Raw genomic sequence first — 12855 nt, forward strand, 5'->3', positions numbered from 1 at the left:
ACAGTGGTGCATGCCTGTAATCCTAGCCCTTAGGAAGGCAGAGGCAGGCAATCTCTGTAGTTTGAGGCTAGCCTGGTCTACAAAGAGAGTCTGGGACAGCTAGAACTATACAAAGAAACCCAGCCTCAAAAAAACAAGTAAGAAAAAAAAAGGAAGGAAAAATATTATTACAATATAATTATATAGCCATTACTTGGATTCAGTAATTTAAATCATTTTACCATATTATTTACCATATTGGTCATGTAGGAACTCTTATTTTTTGGTTTTCGAGACAGGGTTTCTCTGTGTAACCTTGACTGCCCTGGAACTCACTCTGTAGATCAGGCTGGCCTGAAACTCAGAGATCCACTTGCCTCTGCCTCCCAAGTGCTGGGATTAAAGGCGTGCGCCACCACCACCCAGCAGTCATACAGAAACTCTCTCACCGCCCCCGCCGCTCCCGCAAGTCACGGTCTCTGTGTGTAGTCCTGGCTGTCCTGGACTTACTTTGTAGACCAGACTAGCCTCAAACTCTTATAGATCTGCCTTCCTCTGTTTTCCAATTGCTGGGATTAAAGACATGTGCCACCACCACCCAGCTAGAAACTCTTAAACTTCAAAATATATTTAAGAGAACTTACCTTTTCAACCTTGTCATAATTTTTAGCTTTAATCTGAAGAGAAACAAACAAACAAAAACAACCATAGGATTAATGTTACTCCTTTTTAGAGTATCAACACACAACTTCTGAATTTTTAACCTTTTAAATGAACCTTATAAACTTTTCATTCAAAAATAACAAATAATTCAGGTATAGTGGTGCAAACATATGATCCAGAACTGTCAATCATAGAACCCATGTGAAGGAGAAAACCGAATCCCAAATGAGATCATTTATTACGTGTCATTTATTATTATCACTACCACAAATTTTTACTTGGACTTAAGTATGCCCTTTAAACTTGTTAAATGCAAAACTGGATTTTATAGTCTTTCTGTCCCTTCTTCCACAATAACTCTTGAGCGTAAGGCCCAGGAGTTGTGCTGTAGATGTACCAGTTGGGACTGAGCTTCACAGTTGATTGGTGTGGCTTTCTGTAATGGTCTCTGTCTGTTTAGAGGGTTTTCCTTATAAGTGGTAAGGGCTATACTTCTCTGTGGTTATATGGTCAAATCTCTAAAATGTAGTTAGGGATTATACTTGTTTAGTGGAGGGTGTAGGCTCTCCTCCAAGCCCTGTCTAGTGGCTAGGTTTTCAAAACTAGGCGTGATTTCCCTATTGCTGAGCAGGTCTAACGTCTAATTAGAGAGCTGTTAGTTACGGCCAAGGTTTGCATGCCACTACTGTAGCTTTAGGGTTATTGTGTCCTGCTGGTCATTGTTGTGGTTCACAGGCGTAATAGTGAGTGTTGGTTGTTTCCCTCCTTTGGAAGGGTACATGGCATCTTCTGATACCACAAAACGTAGTCCTGGGGGAAGTGGCTTTCAGGTTAGGTCCAGCTCTGGGGCCTCTGGGCCCTGTGTCTGAAGTGCACGGTATTTTTAACAACAGCCTATGCTTTGGGAGTCTCTTGGACCATTGAACATAAACCCCAACACCAGGCCCAAGAAGCCCTCTTTTGAGCTGTTGGTCAGGGTTGTCCAAGAGACTCCTAAAATATTATCTTTTTTGAAACAGGGTCTCACTATGAAGGCCCAGCTTCCTTGGAACACTATGTGTAGGCCAGCCTTGAATTCACAGAGATCCACTTGCGTGTCTTCAGGGCTGGGATTAAAGGGGTGGGCCACCAAGCCCAAACTCCTTCCAGAGTCTCCCCACCACCCCAAGTCATATTTCCCACCCCCTCGTTTAAACAGAAGAAAAAGCCACTAAAAGCTACGGAGCCTGGTTAGTGTGGCTACCTACCTCTGAGTACAGCTTACCCCAAGTGTGGTTGATATGCCTATGTTGTTTCTCCCTCTCTCAGCACTTACCATTGGCAAACAACTTTTGGTTTGAGATGGAACTTTGTACCCACTTGCCCTCCTGCACTGGGGTTTTTGCCAGGTTTGAGCTTGTGCAGCTCTCTGTAAGATCTATGTGTGTTTGCTCAGCTGTGTCTAGAAATGATGTTTCCTAAAACCACCCAGGCTCTTACCATTTTCCTGCCTCTTCCCCTTAGATCCCTAAGCTTTGTGGGGGAGAGATATAATAAAGACATGCCATTCAAGGTTGAATACTCCAAACTCTCTCACTTTCGGCTTGCTGCCCTGTTATGGGCCTCTGTATCTACTGTAAATAGAAGCTTCCTGGATAAAGGTTGAGTGATGGTTTGCTCTATGTGGACAGCAGTATGTTATTAGGAATCATGCTCTGTCGGCAGAATAATTGTAGTAGATTTACTCCTGAGGCCCATGACCAATCTAATCTCAGGTTCTTTGACTGGTATGGGTTCATCTCATAGAGTAGGTGTTAAATTCAACTCAAAAGTAGATTTGAACCTGTAAATTTATGACTTTTCCACTAAAAAAATTTTTTTTCCTTTTTGGGCCAGACCTTTAATCCCAGCACTCTGGAGGCAGAGACAGGTGGATCTCTGAGTTTGAGGCCTAGTCTACAGAGTGAGTCCAGCATAGCCAGGGCTACACAGAGAAACCCTATCTTGAAAAACAAAAGCAAAGCAAAACAAACAAACTGCATTTTTTTTCTTTTTAAGTTATCTTCTGTCTTCCAGTGTTCCTTTTTCTTTTTAAATTTGAGGTTTTTTGGTTATAGATTCAAAATGTAAGCTTTACTTTTTAAAGTTTATTTGCTAGATTTTCCAGTAAATTAAATCTCTGTATGACCATTCTATTTCAATTTACCTACTGCTGCTATATTTAGTTCTCAAATGTTTTCTGGCACCAGGTTTGCATCATTAATGGACTTTGAATCTTGTGTTTAACTGTTTTTTTGTTTTTGTTTGTTTTGATTTGTTTTTTTTCTCCAATTCTCCTCTTACAGTAGCTGTTTTGTTGGGAACCTGTTGTGTCAATTTTAGTTTACATTCTTCTGGTTGCAACACTTTGGCTGTTTTCTGATTCATGGAGCTGTGCTGACAGAGAAGTTGACTCCTCGCTGATAGTTGAGGAGCAGGTAGGTATACAAAGCAAGCAGAATGCTGCTAGTCCTCCACCAAGCAACCAGGGATGCATGCTGTGGTAGGAAGGACTCAACCTGCTTATTTGGTTCAGGTTTTTTTGATGTTTTTGTTTGTTTGTTTGTTTGTTAAAAGCCAATATGGGCTGCAGTTAAGGGCACTTGCTGTTCTTGCTGAGAACTTGTCCCAGCACCTACATGGCAGCTCACAAGAACTCTAGTTCCAAATGATCAGACGACTTCTGGCTTCCATGAGCACTGTATCAAGGTAGTGCAGAGACATACACAAAAGTAAAACACCCATAAACACAAAATAAAAAAAAAAGAAATCTGTGAAAAAGAAAAAAAGGCAAGCTACTGTCCTCTGTGGAAGAAAAACAATTAACAAGTTCTAAGTTTTAGTATACACCCTATGCAAACTCCTCTAAGACATCCATAGAACTTGAGGCCATTTGATCTGAAGAGGTTGAAGGGGAGTGTGAAAGAGGGTAAGTTAAAACTCAACTGCTTCTTACATACAGATGAAAGTATTTACAGTTCTTATGATTGGTCAGAAAAACAAAATTATTCATTGTTGAAACTACCAAGAATATGAAGACACAACCCCCAGCAGATGTAAAGTTACACAACATGGCAATACGTACAAACTTCCAAATCAAGAAAGACAAACTAAGGTCCTATTTATCAATCTACACTGACCAGAATGGTAAAACTTTAAATGGGTATTAAGCAGGAGATGGTGGTGCACACCTTTCATCCCAGTACTCAGGAGGCAGAGACAGAGGATCTCTGTAGATTTGAGGCTAGCCTGAACTACATAGTGAGTTCCAAGACAGCCAGGGCTATATAGACAGACCCTGTCTCAAAAAATAAAACAAAAGACAGAAAGAAAAAAAGATATTAATACTATCAAAGACAAGCAGGGAAAAGTTATACACTAGTGGACAAAGCATGACATAAGGAAAGCCACTAGTAACAACCATTAAAAACAAACAAACAAACAAGCAAACAAACAAAAAAAAAAAAAACAAAGAACAAAAGACCCAGCCAGGTTGGTGATAGCTCAGTTGATAGAATGTTTGCCTAGTAGTATTAAGTCCTGGGTTTGATTCCCAACACCAAATAAATCAGATATGGTGACTCATGTGTTTCATCTCAGCATTTGGGAACTGTAGGCACAAGGATCAGAAATTTAAGGCCATCCTTGGCCACATGGCAAGTTTGAATCCAGCTTGGCACACATGAGACTCTATCACAACTAAGAGAAAAGAGACTCAACGATTCTATTCCTGGGGTCCATCCCAAAGAAACAAAAGCAGCAGGTTATATAATGTATTTGTACATAGCTATTTATTGCACAGATAGCCCAAAGTGAATGCCCACAATGTAAACAGTATAATAAATTATGATGCCTCACATAATGGATTTTGTACCCATATAAAATGAACTAGCTACACTAGCTAGAGAGATTTCCATAAGACCATGATAAATGCTTGTAGTTTAGTAATGTATATAAAATAATTCATATTTATGAAACAATGGTAAAAAAAAAGGTTTTGGATTGCTTTATGATCAAGAAAAAACATGGATTAGATAGAAGGCTGTTAAACACAGTTTTCACAGCTGTTATAATGATAAAGTATCCACCCTCTCATAAACAATACTTTATGTTGTTTCCCCTATACAAATTGCTCCTGTCTCCTGAACTCTTTGATTTTTATTCTTCTTTTCCTTCTCCTTCTTTTTTGAGAGTCAAGGCTTCGCTGTGTAGTCCTGGCTGCCCTGGAACTCTGTCTGTAGACAAGGCTGGCCTTGAGATCAGAGATCTGACTGCCTCTGCCTCCCAAGTCCTGGGGTTAAAGGTGTGTGCCACCACTAGGCTGATTATTTCTTTAGTTGATATTAGCATAACAAATACATGAAGAAAGATACTTCTGACTAATATAAAGTGAATTTTCCAGTACTTAGTACACGGTCACTGATTGTCAATCATTAATTCAACAAACGAACACTGAGAATGCCTCTAGTAAGCCAATCTTAATAAAAATACTGTAACAGATATGATCTCATTATTTGTGTGAAAGTATGTGCATGCATGCGTGTTGTGTACACATGTGCTAAAGAGCACACATGGAGGTCAGAGGACAACTTATGAGTCTGTCTTTTCTACCATGTGGGCCCTAGGGATCAAACTCAGACCATCTGGCTTGATGAGCACCCTCTCACCTGCTGAGGAATCTCATGGGCCCTCCGTCCTGTTTTTGACGCAGGATCTCTTCTGTCCCTGGAGCTCACTGACTATGTTAGATTAGCTGTCTCGATGAACTCCAGGGATCCATGATCTTTCTCTGCCTAGGGTTCCAGATGTGATGCAGTCAGCTTTTTGTGGGCATGTGTGTGTGATATTAATGTCAATGTATGTGTGTCTGTGACCAGAAGTCAGAGAGGTGTTGGTTGCCTCAAACTGGCGTTCCAGGCAGTTGTGAGCTGCCTGTTGTGAGTGCTGGGAATCAAATTCACAAGAACCAATATATGCTTTTAACCACTGAGCCACTTCTCTTGCCCTTAAACTCAGATCCTTATGCTTGCAAAACAAGCACTTTACCAACTAAGCCAAATTCCTATTATAATCCTCTCATTTTAAAAGGAAATTGTTTTAGGTGTATAGATATTTTGGTGCTATGTATGTTTATGCACCATGTGCATGCAGTACTCTTAACAGGTAGAAGAAAGCGTCAGGGCAGGTGCGGTGGCCCATGCCTGTAATCCTAGCACTCAGGGAAGCAGAAGCAGGCAGATCTCTGTGAATTCAAAGACAGCCTAGTCTACAAAGGAAATCCAGGACAGCAAAAGCAACACAGAGAAACCCTGTCTCAAAAAACAAAACCAACCAAACAAGAAAGTGTCAGATCCCCAGAACTGGAGTTACATATGTTTGTGAGCCACCATGTGAATGACGGGGACCCAACTTGCCCTCTGGGAAAGCACCCAGTGTAGTTAACTGTGAGCCATCTTTCCAGCCCTTTAAACATATTCTTTAAAAACAATTGAGCAATTATTCTCAATTTGCTTTGGGAGCAAAATCTGCATTGTAATAAAATGAAAAGAATATGATCATACTACATCAACTATTGACTCATTGCCAGCATCAGCTTTGCCATAGACACTGTAGGGATGGTAATGTCCACTTCAAAAGGCTGCTCCAAGGATTGAAACTATAAACCATCTGGAAGGTTCAGGTGCTGAAAACTCCTACCAATAATCAAAAAAGGATAAACTTGTAGTGAGAAACGCTTTACCTATGCTAATACATTCATAAATATTCTTAGTCACAAGCCAGGTAGCACACCACTGTGATCCCAGCACCTAGGGGTGTGTTGGGAATGGGGCAAAGTTCTGGCTCAGCCAGAGATACACAGTGAGAGCTTGTCTAAAAAAACAAAAATTCTCAGTCACACTTATTAATCTTATTCCATTTTATACCCTTCTGTTAAATAATTTAATTATCCTTATAGATGGTGATCAAATACCTCTGGCCTCTATTAGAACTTGCATTCATGTATACAAAACACACACACACACACACACACACACACACACACATTAGATTACAAAGTTCAAGGCAAGTAATTACTTAGTAAGACTCTGTACTTCGTCACAAAAAACTGAGGCGAGATAATTTCAAACAGTCTACATATTTTGTTGGGGCTTTCAGAAATTCACATTTAGAACAACTCAAAATATGTGTTTTTAGACAGTAACGAGCAAACAAAAAGGAATTCTTATGGCAGTTGTTTACAATGAAGAATTGCAGATCTGTACTCGTAACCTGCTCTCACAATCTTTTTCACACTAAAGTGCAATCCATACACTTTATGGGTCAAACTAATGTGAATTCAAGTGTGAAGATGTTGAATTTTAATTATGAAAAATAGCTTAGGCCAGCTGGTGGCAGCATATACCTCTAATCCTACCACTGGGGAGACAAAGGCAGGCAATATCTGAGTTCAAAGGAAGACTGGTCTATAAAGCAAGTTTCAGGGTAGGCAAGGCTACACAGAGAAACCCTGTCTTTAACACCAACAACAAAAGCTTAGTTCTAATCATGACACCTCAGAACAAAGGGAGGCCTAAATATAAATCCTTATTTTGAACATTTTTTTCTTCATTCCCCTAATTCAGTGAAAATTTTGTTGCTGAAGATTGCAGAATTTAAACAGTTTTAAGGAATTTGCAAAACAGCGACTACAAGTGGTCTAGGAATGGTAGTGCGCATCCGTAATGCCAGTAATCAGGAGGCAGAGACAGTAAGATCATACATTTGAGGCCAGCTTGGCCTACAAAGTAAGTTCCAGGACAGACAAGGCTATATAAGGAGAGTCTATTTCAAAACCTACTCAAAATAAACAAATATGTACAGTTCCCCTTTGTGCCTCAATCAGAGTTTTACAGCAGAGTTGTCAAGAAGTATCTACAAATAGACCAATTTTTATTAGGAGACAATTACATGAACACCATTTGTCAGGCCTTTCTCCATTTCCAAGCATTGGTCAACAAAACTGAGCCGTGACTCATGAATTGTATTTTAATTGTAGTGAAGACAATTTAACAACTAAAGAAAAAAGATAACTTGTAAGTTTTGCCAAACTATAATTTTTAAGTTTTCCTATAACAACATTTATTACTTAAGGAAGCCATAATTTTCCTATCAATTATAGCTATACATAGGGCTAAGGGTATGGTATGGCTCAGTGGTAGAGTGCTCACACTAAGAAAAGAAAAGACCAGCCACCTTAGCACCTCCAATCTGAATGAACCTCTCAAGCCACTAGCCCCTCCCAAGTCTTGGACCAAGTAAAAATAAAGCCTTTTGAAACAGAGGGGAAAAAAAAAAGAAAGAAAAGAAAAAAAGATATAAGTATGGATACAAAAGCATCGGTATCGGCATACAAAAGCATTGGTTAGTGGTATACACACTAACAAGATTTAAAGGTTGGCCACACTAGCAAATGCCTTGTACACTTTAAGCACTTTATTGTCCTAGAGTTAACTATTTACAATCTTAACCAGATATTCTAGACCCTCATGATTATAATTAAATGTATTAAAATTATTGTTTTAAATAAAATCATGCCTTCATTAAATTTACTTCCCTTTGGGCTATTTCTACTAATCACTGAGTACTACTTAGCCCTTTACTTTCCTGAGTCAACTAAAAAGTCTGTCAGGGCTAGGAGCTGCAGCTCAAGTGGTGGAGCATGTTTCTCATGAGCAAGGTTCTAGATTTGATTTCCGACACCTCTCTCAAGATCATGTTTTCTTGTGATTTATCAAGTGGATATAAGAATACTGTAACTGAATTCTATTAAAGATCTTATAACTTAACTGGAAACTTAAAAGCAATGTTAAGAACAATACAGAAATGAATTTAAATTTAAATTACTTTGTATATGCTCTGCATCCTATAAAATCCAGGGGAAAGGGAATGACAAGTAGAGTTTGCAACAAATTTTTATTGAATAAATGGAAGCCAGGCCACTGTGAAAAACAGGTATAAGACACTCCCCCTTCCCCCAAATCACATAGGAGTCTCAGGTTTTCTGGAGAATAGTGAAAAATATCTAGGTAAGTAAGAATATATAATGAAAAAACAGGTTGGCTAATTGTAGTGCAGATCTACCACAGAGGGCAAAAAGAGCCAAGCAGAGTTAAAACTGATACACAAATACACCTGGATGTCACTGCGATTCTTCTGGCAGGTGATGATGATGTAATAGGGGGAAAAGATGGCTTATCTGAAAAGTGGTGGTGGTGGGGTTTACAGATCAGAGGAAACACGGTAGTTTCTGTGCTGAGAGTACTAATTATAAGAATAGCTATTATTTATCTGTCAGGGAATATTGGCCTGAGCCAGTAATACAAAGGAAAACAGAACAGTTATCCATGGAACAAACACGAAAACTGTTCAAAGTGGTTGCACAGTAAAGTTTAATTTGTATTAGATTATTAAATAACTGTAACTGAGGTAAAAATGAATGCCAGGATATAAACCACTTTCAAGTAAGATCACATGACTTAATAAAGACATGAACAAACCTCCTTTTCTTGCTTTTTGGGACAGAGGCTATTATGTAGCCATGGCTGTTTAAACCCACTATGTAGACTAGGCAGAGTGCTGGAATTAGAGCTTGTGCCACCATGTCTCATCAGGACTCTTTCTAAATTATCTATTCCCAGACAAAAAAGAAAGATCTATAGAGTACCGGAAAAAAAGAAGAGAAAGGGGAGAAAAAATAATATCAAAGTATTCAGACACTATGAAACAAAAAGACTTGGTGGATTGTGGGGAATGCCACAGGTCAAAAGGAGAGTACACAAAAGACAAGGGGCCACAGCAATAAGGTCATTACTTATTTATTACAATTTGATACTTGTAGCAATTCAATTTCTTAGGACTTAATAAACAGTAACAAAATGTGGTAATACTAGCAACATTTATCACAGATACTCAACAAGTTTATGTGCATTAACTCACTGTTAGAAAAACAATCCCTTCTGTGGCTGGTGAGCTGGCCCACTTAAGTTCAATCCCTGGGGCATGGTGGAGGAAGAGAGCCATGGCACTTGTGCTTGTCAGCGTGTGTGCGCGGGCGCACATACACACACACATAAGTAAATAAAATAAAAATTATGAAAAAAAAACAAGAAATGAAAAACAATCTGGTTTAAGAAAGAAGAAAATGAGGTACAGGGACATTTAGATTTGTCCAAGACTACACCACAGGATCTCACTATGTAGCCTAGGCTAGCCTCAATTCATGATTCCCCCTTGCTTCAAAATTCACCTCCTACACATACATATTTTAAAGCAAATACAGGAGCTGGAGAGATGTCTCAGTGGTTAAGAGCACTTGTTCTTGCAGAAGACCTCATTTTGATTCCTAATACACACATGGCAGCTCACACTCTCTGGAACTCCAGTCCCTGGGGATCTGATGTCCTCTTCCACAGGCACCAGGCACATACATTGTGCCACAGACATTCATGCAGGCAAAACACCCATACACATAAAATAGATCAAACAAAAACCAAGTGTGTACATTTAGAATAGAGAATGGAAAGGGCTAGGTATGTGCCTCAATTTGTAGAGTGCTTGATTAGCATTCACTGAGTCTTTGGATTTGAATTCCAGTACCACATTAAACGGGATGCAGACATTTATTGTCCAACCTTCTGTTCTCTTGCAGGGAGCTAAAAAACACTTGGTGTGGTGGTACACACATGTACTTACAGATCTCAAGAAGTAGAGGTAGGAAAATCAGAAGCTCAAGGTCATTTTTGGCTACACAGGAAGTTTGAGGCCAGCTTGTGCTACACAAGACCCTGTCTCAAACAAACACACATACTAAAAAAGAGACTACTCATCATGATATCTGCAATCTCAGCTACTTACAAGGCTGAGGCAAGAGGATCACTTGAAGATAGAAAACTAAGACCAGCCTGGAAAATATAATAGCCTCTCACAAGATAACAAAACAAGACAAATAAAAAAACAATTCCCATGAAAAAATGGAAATATATCCATATTATTTTAAATGGAAAAAAACTTAAATTTCAAAGTACTCAAGAGGATGTTTTAAAAATAGCACACTAGGAAGGGTGGGACCAAGAGGGGAAGAGGGAGGGGGCTGCAATTTGGATGTTAAGTGAATAAATAAACTAATTAATGAGACAAGTAAAAATAATACACTAAAAAACTACACATCTGATGTCTATGTATGTACTAGACAGAGTGCAAGAGACAACAGCACAGAAAGAATGTTTACAGAACTGTAGACCATACTGTGAAGGCTGAGACAATTTCTCTGTCCTAGTTACATATTTTATTTCTAGATAACTTTTACGACAGTTAGAGAATTGGGTTGTTTTGGTCAAACTGATTTCTAACATTCCTCTTCAACCATCATGTGTGTTTTTCTATGCATAGAAACATTCCCACTGCAAACCTACTTTTGAATGTCTCAGATTTACTCAGGTTAGCAAAGCCAAATAACTGCTAAGCATGGTGATTTCAACCATGTCTGTGAAACACAGAACTTGGGCCTAAACTTCATTTTGTCCTATCTTAAGAGAGCATCTATAATCCCCATCACTGAACATTTATATTCAGCTTTATTTCAGATGAAATAGTTTGGCATCACCAATCCAATTATCTCTTAAGGCATAATCGACCCACAGTGCTTATTTTTTAGAAACAGTGTCTTATTAAAGTATCATACATTGGCCTTGAGCTCAAGATTAATCTCATCTCTGGGTCCCTAGTCTAGGATTATACATGTTTACCATGTTCTATGGCTGTACATGCTTGCCAAGAACTTACCCAAACCGAATTGCCTTCAGACTTTACATTCTTCTGTTTTTAAAAGCAACTTTCCCACTCATGAAGAACTTACCTATCACCATAGACCTACAACTGTGAAATAAAGCTTTCGCTTATTCAATAACTTACAGTGTATCCATACTCTAAAATAGTCCATGTTTTAACAAATCAATATTGTTAGCTGAACACTCGTAAAAAAACAACCAATTGGATTATGATCCAACACCCATCTTCTTAATCCTATATGCAATTTTCTTACTTTATTATTAAAATAACTAAATTACAAATACCTTTAAAATGCTTATTAAATAACATGTCATCTTCTGTACCAAAATTATGCATTCAATTCCATTCCTTGTTCCCAAACTAGTTATTAGCTACTCTTTTTAAAAATTACAAAGTAGCTTTAAAAAAAATTATATGGCTCAACTTGAAAGATCTTACCAGCAATCTTTGATAATGAAATACTATTTTTTTTGTTTTGTTTTGTTTTGTGTTCTCTGTGTAGCCTTGGCTGTCCTGGAATTGATTTGTAGATCAAGCTGACCTCAAACTCTAAGATCCACCTAGCTCTACCTCCCCGAGTGCTGGAATTATACATGTATGCTACCGTGCCTGGATATGATATACAAATTCTAAAAGGCAGACCTAAAGAAACATTGTGAATGTATAAGAATCTTTAAAAGCTTTATTAGTTTCTCTTTCCTTTCTTCATTTTTTTTTCTTCCCCTTTTGAGACAGGGTCTGTAGTTCTGGCTGGCTTGAAAACGTGTGTGTGTGTGTGTGTGTGTGTGTGTGTGTGTGAGAGAGAGAGAGAGAGAGAGAGAGAGAGAGAGAGAGAGAGAGAGAGAGAGAGAGAGAGCTTCTCTGTAGCCCTGGCTGGCCTGGAACTAACTCTATAGATCAGGCTGGCCTTGAACTTAAGAGATCTGCCTGCCTCTGCCTCCCAAGTACTGGGATTAAAAGGTGTGTGCCACCATGCCTGGCCAGCCTGAAACTCTTATGTAAACCAGGCTAGTCTCTGCCCCATAAGTGCTGAGTAAAGGCATGCACTACCACACCTAGCTGTTAGTTCCTTATAAAGCAAAACACTGGAAATAATGTACAAAACTGGTTAACTAGCATTTATTTCAAAGAGACTGCTATATGAACAGTACAAGTGAGTTTTTAAAAAATATAACAGTATGCTACCATTTCTAGGGCTTACTTGTGATATAGCACTTGCCTAGCATGTGAGGTCCTGTGTTTAGTTCACAGCAGGAGAAAAATACTCCACCATGGGAAAAATACAAGCTAACAAAAAAGCATGAAGAGGGGACTAAAGAGACCAACTCAACAGTTAAGAACATTTGCTACTCTTCTAGAGAACATGAG

General features: G+C 38.8%; 1 protein-coding gene across 3 annotated transcripts in view; it reads right to left on the reverse strand.

Moving 5' to 3' along the window:
• CSTF3 (cleavage stimulation factor subunit 3) overlaps nt 1-12855 on the reverse strand; it is a 73327-nt gene that overhangs the window by 20944 nt on the left and 39528 nt on the right. For all 3 annotated transcript variants that reach the window (XM_084776516.1, XM_084776517.1, XM_084776515.1), the window contains one exon: nt 624-656. In XM_084776516.1, the coding sequence (XP_084632642.1) occupies nt 624-656 (33 nt within the window). The remainder of the gene's footprint in view (nt 1-623; nt 657-12855) is intronic.

The sequence above is a fragment of the Acomys minous genome (genome assembly GCF_964271855.1).
Source record: "Acomys minous genome assembly, chromosome: 3".
Classification (NCBI taxonomy): domain Eukaryota; kingdom Metazoa; phylum Chordata; class Mammalia; order Rodentia; family Muridae; genus Acomys; species Acomys minous.